Genomic DNA, 8,605 nt, shown 5'->3' with positions numbered 1-8,605 from the left:
GATCCCATCAATATCACATTTGCTTCGGGTGACAGTGCCGAGTTGATGTGCGTTTCCAATCTGTCATACTTTGCCAGAGTACAGTGGTACAAAGAGTACAACCAAAACTCAGAAGATCTGCTAGTCGACAAAAAAGGCCATTTTGTGAAAGAGGACATGAAGAAGCGGCTGAATGCATCAAACCCCAATCACATTATCATATCTGAGCTTTCGATCCAGGATGGTGGATCATATCGCTGCAGGGTTTTGGAGTCGTTTGAGAGTCCCTGGTGTGTTAGCCGCAGGGTTCATTTAACATACGTGACCCCTCAGCTGGACACTTTCTATTTAGTGTATGCTTCTCTGATGGGCTTAATGTTGCTGGGGATGATCTCTGCAGTGGTTTTTGTCTCGATAGTAAGCAGGAACAGACACAAAAGAGAGGTTTGTACAGACAACTACGGCTAGAATAGACATTTAGACATGAATGGCGCCCAAAAATGGTTAAAAACTTTAGGCAAAGTGAAAATATGCATTGTAGTGTGGTTAAAAAAGTTATAAATTCAAGACTCACTTATATTTTATACTATTTTATTTGGGGAGTCAGGTGATATTGTTCACGACCCCAATGTAGTTTCTCAAATGGACAGAATTGATCAAATGTATCATAAATAAATGAAAATGTATATACAGTGTGTTATAAAATGTAATCGTTTTCTGTGACAAAAGGTTTTCCTTTTTCATAATGCAAACATAAAAAATACTAAATAAAATAAAGCACTGGATTGAAATACAAACATTTAAAAATATGTAAACATCTAAACAAAGCACACCTCAATCAAAAATAATTATATCATAGTCATTAAATTTGCTATTCTTATTCTTATTTATATAGCAAGCAGGAAAAACTTTATAGTGAATAAATAATAAATATAAATAAAAATTAGTGAATAAAAAATAATAGTTAAGAAAAATGTATTTCAAAGAGTTTAAAGTTTGACTAGCTGGATAAATATTATGCTGTAGTAATCTACTTATCTTATTTAGCTAGAAATGCATTACTATAAGTCTTTAATGTGTTTACCAGCGTTCTTACTTTATAATAGAACTTTATCTTTATTTATGTTTTTCATATTATCATATATTAAACTCTTGTTATTCTGATTACGTCAATAAAAAGCAAAGCAATCAACACGTGTTTTCTTTTCTTTATGACGCGGGCGCCTCGTTGCTAAGAAACAAGGTTTCCGTTATGCGTGCTTGGTTACAGGAGCGCAACCAATCGTTTTTCAGGATTGGTGTGATTGACGTGTTGAGTGGGCGGATTTAAGTGAAGGAGGCGGAGTTTGAGGGTGGAGGACGCTCTAGATTTTTATTATGCAAAACAAAAGCGGTTCAACGGAATATCGTGCGATTAAACTGAATAAATGGTGAGTTAGTTAAACGGGTTATACACTTATATATATAGCCTAATTTAATTAATAAATAAAATAAATATTTAACATTTGATAAAATAATAAATAAAAATAAATAAACGTAAAAAAACTGTTTAAGCATAAAAACAATAAGTATAATACTGCTTTAAATTGTTGTTGCCCCCCCTCTCCAAAATTGTAAAAGTTTTCGATTCAATTTAATTGCAATTTTTTTTTTCAGAGCAAAAAAAATTAAAATAAAAAAATATCCATTTTCCTCTGATTTACAGAAGACACCCACTAAAATGTTATTCAGTGTAACAATCTTGTCAGGCATATTTACAACTAAAATCAGTTTATGACTTATTAAAAGACTAATTACTCAGTCAACATACTACTTAGTTTATTAGTAATTTGCCACTATCCCAGGCATTGCCCATTTGTGAGCAATAACTTTTTTTACTCATTTAAAACACAATACAATGTAGTATGCTTTCTTATTATTTTATATATTTTTATATGTACAAGTCATAAAAGGCATGTAGTTTGAATTTTTACATAAATATTGTGTTACACTAAATAACAATGTTACATTATTTCACCCACATTTTGACATTTTATTCTCCACAAACTTATTTGAAACTTTAAAAGTAGACACTTTACTCACATTTAATGTGCTTCATGGACATAAAATCACGGAAGTTAATTTCTTTTGATGTGGACATATTAATGTCTTTGACCCATGTACAAATAAATAAATAATTTTAAATGCAAGTTTTAATAAAAATAGAAAACAAAAAAATTAACACCCACAAACCAACACACAATATGAATTTATTTATTTATTTATTTATTTGAAGCAAATACTCATGTTTCATTTTAAAAATGTGACAAATAAATGAGTCTCGTTCCACATGTACATTTTGATGTGCATGGTTTTCAAAGCAGTCAGTGTCTGCTCTCGTGTACAGTAGACTGCCATGGTGTAGTTTAACAAAAGACTGTTTCTGAGTCGAACAGAAGGAGTCATTAGCTTATCTGCATTTCCCCGAGTCAACTTGTGACCAGACACGAAGACCTCTGACCTCTGGACCGGGCCGAGAGCCAGACGCACCCCTCACACAGATGAGTGCATTGTCCGGCGTGAGCATGAGTGTGTGTGGGTGTGTGTGCATTCACAGTTTACGCACAATACTGTAGATTTCATCCCTTCACATTCTCATAAACACACTGGAGCAGAGAAACTGTAAGTGCCACTAAATATTCTTTCTGTAGTGTAGAAGACTAGTTTATAATGTGCGGCTAGTCAACTTTCAATATGCATGTTTTTGTTTCCCAATAGACTGTAAACAAACTGCAGTTCCCAGAGATGCAGTGGTGCAGGTGGGCAGGAGACTGGACGTCTCGCCTCAAGACGCAGGTAGACGGGGTGTGTCTGTTTGCATTCGACGCTTGAGTGTTTCACAGAAACCAAAGGACATGAGTGTTGAGTTAATGCTTTGTGACGAGGTCGACTCGCCTTGTTTTTATGCACTATGGAGATTTCTTAACACGTCCGTTTTAGTGCTAGCTTGCAGAAAAGATAGCAGATATGGTGAAAACGACACTGGAACTGTGACATTTGTGCCGTGAATGAATCATTTGGCGGTCTGTGGGTCACAATCCACTAGTATTTATTGCAGAAATGCAGTCCTCAGGGCAGGACGATGGAGACGGCTGTGACTTTCTGTTCAAGATCATCCTGATTGGTGACAGTAATGTGGGAAAGACCTGCGTGATCCACAGCTTCAAGTCTGGGCTCTTCAGTGACAGCCAACACAACACTATTGGAGTGGACTTCACCGTTCGCACCATAGACATCGACGGGAAGAGAGTGAAGGTGAGGTTAAAGAAACAAGTGTGTGCATATATAATTAAATCAATGCATACAATTATTTATTATATATATTATTATTATTAAAAACATAGATATTTTTCTATAAAAATAGAATAGTACAAACTGAAATAAAATAAGAATTCGAGTCAATATACAGTCTGAAATGTTTGATGTTGACCTCTGACCTTTGACTGGATCTCATCAGATGTGCACACAGTGTTGACATCTCTTCAGTCTAGAAGAGGCTCTAGATATTGTAAAGAGATGTCACTTGTGTCTGTGTGGATCTGTGCGATGTTCTTGAGATCAGATGCAGGTGTGGGACACAGCGGGACAGGAGCGTTTCCGCACCATCACACAGAGTCACTACCGAAGCGCTCACGGGGCCATGATTGCATACGATCTGACCCGACGAGCCACCTTCGAGTCTCTGCCGCACTGGATCCATGGTGTGGAGCAGTATGGAGCCGCCAACCTCGTCTTCGTTCTGATAGGTCAGAGCTAAGAGTCACACACTGTTTTGGCAGTCAGCTGACATATTAATGATTTATATTAAATTAAATACAAAAATAAAATTGTATAACATTTTTATGAGGCCAGTATTTAACATATTGAATTTACATATATATATATATATATATATATATATATATATATACATACATTACAGACCAAAAGTTTGGAAACATTACTATTTTTAATGTTTTTGAAAGAAGTTTCTTCTGCTCATCAAGCCTGCATTTATTTGATCAAAAATACAGAAAAAAATGTAATATTTATGATATATTATTACAATTTAAAATAATTGTTTTTAAATGTATTATACTTTAAATTATCATTTATTTCTATGATGCAAAGCTGAATTTTTGGGATCTATATTTAGGATCTATATATTTATTTATATTCTTTATTATATATAATTACTATTATCAGTAATACATATGTCTCATAAAAATTGAATAAAATTGTATGATTAATGAAATATTTTTATTTCTGAATTTATTAATATGTTAAGAAAAGTACATATATATATATATATATATATATATATATCAGCTTCTACACATTTAAAAAAAAGTTTGTATTTTTGAGGATATGTACACTGAACAAAATACTAAACGCAACACTTTTGTTTTTGCCCCTTTTTTCATGAGCTAAACTCAGAGATCTAAGACTTTTTCTATGTACAAAAAAGGCATATTTCTCTCAAATATTGCTCACAAATCTGTCTAAATCTGTGTTAGTGAGCACTTCTCCTTTGCCGAGATCATCCATCTGTAACGGAGAATGACATGGATTCATGGCGTCAAATAATAGCCCCTGCTGAGAACTTTAGTAGCAGATAAACTAGATATTCCTGATATATTTTGTGTCCTGCAGGTAATAAGTGTGACCTGGAGGCACAGAGGCAGGTGCTGTTTGAGGATGCGTGCACGCTAGCGGAGCGCACAGGTGCACTAGCGGCGCTCGAGACCTCCGCCAAACAGCATCACAACATCGAGGAGGCCTTCGAACTGATGGCACGAGAACTCATAGCACAGTACGGAGGAACAGTCCCTCAGGACAGCCAATCAGATTCACCGACTGTTTACCTGCACTCAGACTCTCATCCAATCGATGAAGGAGAACACTTGGAGAAGGGGTCATGTGACTGCTGACTGACAAATGATTCGTTGAAAGGAACTCAGCACTGAACAACTCCGTTGAGCGGATTCCGACTGCTCTGATTGGCCACCGAGTTCCAGAAGTTCAACAGATATGTCTGTGATTGGCTAGATTTCTCAACGCTGTAAAACACGTTGTTAATATAAACTTTTGATGCTTAATGATCCTAAATGTGCAAACACAAATACGCACTGGATCATTTTTCTAGATCTGTTTTACCAATATCATATTATTACAGCCTCAATGTTTTAAGCATCCCATGCAACATTGTGTACGTGGAGTTAAAAACAAATCAGATTTCTCAGAAAATCTACAATTGCATTAAATGAATGAACTCTGTATACACAAGTACAATGTTACGGATTACCTCTTATGGGACGTTTATTCAACAGTAGGTTGTGTAGAGTACAATAAAATGCTTAACATGTTAAAAACTGTCAAATAAATGTACAGTATCTTGTTCTTTTGTAAACCTAAACAATACAGGCTATTAAACAGATCACAGATCAGCGTTGTCCTATGATCCGTTCACACAGAAAAACAGATAGAAAGAACAATCGCAAATGTAAAAGTTGAACTATCTTCACCTTGAATTATATCTGAAAATACAATTTGACATGATGCCCAAAACACCTGACTTCTGTGCACAAGACAAGTGTGAACAGCACTGAAGTGTTCAGATTTACTCAAACTAACTGAGGCGTACTGTATGTGAACGTTTAACGGCAAATATTTCAGAGAACACCGTTAACTGACTTGAGGTCATGTCAAAGCGAATCATCTTAAACGCCAACGACAGCAAAATGCATGAAAACACTGTATTTTAATAAAACTAGCACAAAAATTTACGTTTTATGTAACTGCATCAAAACACAATTCGTTGAAAGTAGCAACAAAGTAGCAAATGTGGGATACAAAGTCGCTTTTCTTATCTAAAGCAGAAATGAGCTTGAATAGTTAATGGACTTTTTTTGGTCTCTGTGAAATTACACAAACGTTGAAGAAATAAGAGAAGTAATATTGTTAGACACTATCACACTGAGAAAATATAAAGTCGCAATTATGAGCAAAAAATTAGCATAAATGGGCCTCTGAATAATATGTTTATGCAGTCACATAAAAGTCTATTTTTAGCAGTTGTGATCTGTGCTTCATGCATCGTTACACTACTGACAAAAGATAATGCACCTTTCTGCCAAAATGTTGCAAGCATTACCACACCCTTATAATTACTTAATTTATATTTACTCTGGAAACAGCCTTTTAAATACAAAAGATGAGTTCAATTACAGGGCAAGTGACTAAAAATATTACATCCTAGAGTATTTAACAAATCAAATTCAATGCAATCAGTTAACATCGGTGTAAAATCATTTTAGACTGACAGGAGAAATAAAATGGCTCAAATAGCTGTATGTAAAAATGCAATGTGACCCTGGAGCACAAAAGCAGTTTTAAGTAGCACGGTTATATTTGTAGCAATATATTGTTTTTTTTTGTTGTTGCCAAAAATCATTAGGATTTCATGTTCCATAGTGTAATTTTACTCATGTAAATATATCAAAACTTAATTTTTATTAGTAATATGCATTTAGCCAAATATTGTCCGATCCTTACAAACCATGCATCGATGGAAAGCTTATTTATTCAGCTTTCGTCTAAATTTATAAATCTCAATTTAGAAAAATTAACCCTTATGACTTTTTTTGTTTTGTGGTCTGAGGTCAAAACTCTGTAGACGCAATGGACACTTCCTGTGTTGACACGAATTATAATCGGGGTAGATATGGCTTAATACTCGATGATTTACTGCAGTGGCCAACCCTCCAGCTGGAAGACCAGCTCCACTCCGTCCTGAACGTCATGGACCACGAACGAAGGCTGGGTCAGGCTGGGGTCGAAGCGGAAGTCCCGGTGGCCGTGGAATATCTGCTGCTCCGTGACCGTCTGCTCCGGGTCCGAGGGCAAGTCCTGGTGGTTATAGACGCCCGTGCAGACCAGGATGGAGCTGCAGCCTTCGGGCAGACGGTGATCGAACGAGCCTCCCACCATCACCCGTCCTGAGCGCTTGGCATTGTCGGACGCGTCACACTGCAGGTCTGCGGTCACCTGGCTGCTCGAGCCGCCCTGCGCATGCACCTGTGCACGGGTGCGATGCATCGCTACGAGGTAGCGGTTGTACAGGTTTGCACCGTAAATATCAGCCATTGGGTTATCACTGTGAGAGAGATACACATGCATCAAACATCACGAATGCTCAGAAGCCTAAAGGGATAGTTCACATTAAAATTTAAGACTACTATGTGTATACAACATGCATCTTTCAGATGAATACAATCAGAGACGTATTGAATCAAAGTCATGCTTTATAATGGGTTAGGATGGCTTGAGAGCATTTTTGGGTGACCTATCCCTTTAAATAAGTGATTTTATGATTCTGAAATAGTGTTTTCTGCTCAATATGTTTTTCTTAACTATTGTAATTTGTCGAAGAATCGCTAAATAAATGTACATTTGTTTCCACAAAAATATAAGGCGGCTTTTAAAACTCATAATAATCAGAGATGTTTCTTAAGCAGCAACTCATGTGAAGATCATGTGACACTGAAGACTGGAGGAATGATGCTGAAAATTCAGCATTGCATCACAGAAATAAATTATATTTAAATATATATTCACATAGAAAACGGTTATCTTAAATCGTAATAATATTTCACAATATTGCTGTTTTTACTGTATTTTTCTTCAAATAAATGCAGCCCTGGTGAACATTAGAGACTTCTTTTAAAAACCTAATTAGTCCACACTTACGTCCAGTAGTGTATGCTATGGATTGAACTTCAAAGGTTAATAAAATGTTCAAAACAAGTTGTGTATGGCTCACCCAATGGCGTAAAGTCTCTCGACCGGTCGGGTCCAGCCCAGTTGCTCGGCCTGTTTTCTAATGAGCAGCTCAGCATAGTTATAAGTCACAACGCTGGGCTTCCCGATCAGAGCCTCGTACTTCAGCTCACAGCCTGTTATCTTCTTATAGATGCTCTCCAGACACACGAGGAACATGCCATGACCGAATCTAAAGGAAATCAAGCATCAGTCCTTGTTAATGTGTCATGCTATAGTTAATAAAAAAATTAATAAAAACAAACCGAGGGTTTTTGGCTTCAGCCATCCACAGGAGATCCATGTTGCAGGCCAGCACAGGCATGTGTGGGTAATGCAGTGATGTCACAGGGTTTCCTGGCCTCCCATTGGTCAAGAGCACATCAGTGATCAGCTGTATGCTGGTCTCCCACCTGACAGGTTCACCGAACAGGGCGATGGCTATAAAGTGAGCGTAAACGCAGATGAGTATAGACACAGATCTCAAGAACAGAACGTGACTCCAGTGGAACGAAACCTACCGTCTATTGGTGGCAAATCCTTAGACGGGGGATTCTGGGGAATATTAAGTGCGATATATAGTCAAAGGTTAAGATTAGGATGTATTTGACTGTCATTGTTTCTACTCACCGTGTCTTTGGGTCTGCGGTTGTGATCCACTACATCCAGGAGAGGATTGGCTTCCCTTAACATGTCAATGGTCACAACGTTCTTGAAACCTACACTGGAGTTTATCTGGTCAAGGACAGCTAAAAACAAACTAATTACATTATATAAACACACACACACA

At 36.8% G+C, this 8,605-nt stretch overlaps 2 protein-coding genes across 5 annotated transcripts in view; one reads left to right on the top strand and one right to left on the bottom strand.

The window, feature by feature from the left end:
• The first annotated feature begins 2,260 nt into the window (after window positions 1-2,260).
• Window positions 2,261-5,191, top strand: LOC113066573 (ras-related protein Rab-19-like). Of its 4 annotated transcripts, none has more exons than XM_026238472.1 (5): window positions 2,261-2,640; window positions 2,737-2,814; window positions 3,085-3,273; window positions 3,581-3,764; window positions 4,651-5,191. In XM_026238472.1, exons 2-5 carry the CDS (start codon window positions 2,764-2,766, stop codon window positions 4,926-4,928), a joined length of 702 nt encoding a protein of 233 aa, XP_026094257.1. In that variant the 5' UTR covers window positions 2,261-2,640; window positions 2,737-2,763; the 3' UTR covers window positions 4,929-5,191. The 4 variants fall into 4 exon arrangements, with proteins under 4 accessions (XP_026094257.1, XP_026094255.1, XP_026094256.1 ...); XM_026238470.1 differs by having other exon boundaries at window positions 2,737-2,823; XM_026238471.1 differs by lacking the exon at window positions 2,261-2,640 and having other exon boundaries at window positions 2,657-2,823.
• Window positions 5,192-5,291: 100 nt separating this feature from the next.
• LOC113066572 (haloacid dehalogenase-like hydrolase domain-containing 5) overlaps window positions 5,292-8,605 on the bottom strand; it is a 5,744-nt gene continuing 2,430 nt past the window's right edge. Inside the window, exons 4-8 of the mRNA XM_026238469.1 lie at window positions 8,446-8,539; window positions 8,337-8,370; window positions 8,082-8,256; window positions 7,820-8,008; window positions 5,292-7,153 (exon numbers count right to left, since the gene is read on the bottom strand). Of these exons, the coding sequence (XP_026094254.1) occupies window positions 6,742-7,153; window positions 7,820-8,008; window positions 8,082-8,256; window positions 8,337-8,370; window positions 8,446-8,539 (904 nt within the window). The 3' untranslated portion in view covers window positions 5,292-6,741. The remainder of the gene's footprint in view (window positions 7,154-7,819; window positions 8,009-8,081; window positions 8,257-8,336; window positions 8,371-8,445; window positions 8,540-8,605) is intronic.

This window comes from Carassius auratus, chromosome 50 (assembly GCF_003368295.1).
Source record: "Carassius auratus strain Wakin chromosome 50, ASM336829v1, whole genome shotgun sequence".
In the NCBI taxonomy this organism is placed as follows: Eukaryota; Metazoa; Chordata; class Actinopteri; order Cypriniformes; family Cyprinidae; genus Carassius; species Carassius auratus.
This window is presented reverse-complemented; position numbering and strand designations above follow the sequence as displayed.

Coding starts and splice junctions, on each gene's coding strand:
- LOC113066573 (XM_026238470.1), top strand. CDS start 2,764: ATGCAGTGGTGCAGGTGGGCAGGAGACTGGACGTCTCGCCTCAAGACG. Junction 2,824..3,084: donor TCAAGACGCAGGTAGACGGG/GTGTGTCTGTTT, acceptor GCAGAAATGCAG/TCCTCAGGGCAGGACGATGG. Junction 3,765..4,650: donor CCTCGTCTTCGTTCTGATAG/GTCAGAGCTAAG, acceptor TGTGTCCTGCAG/GTAATAAGTGTGACCTGGAG.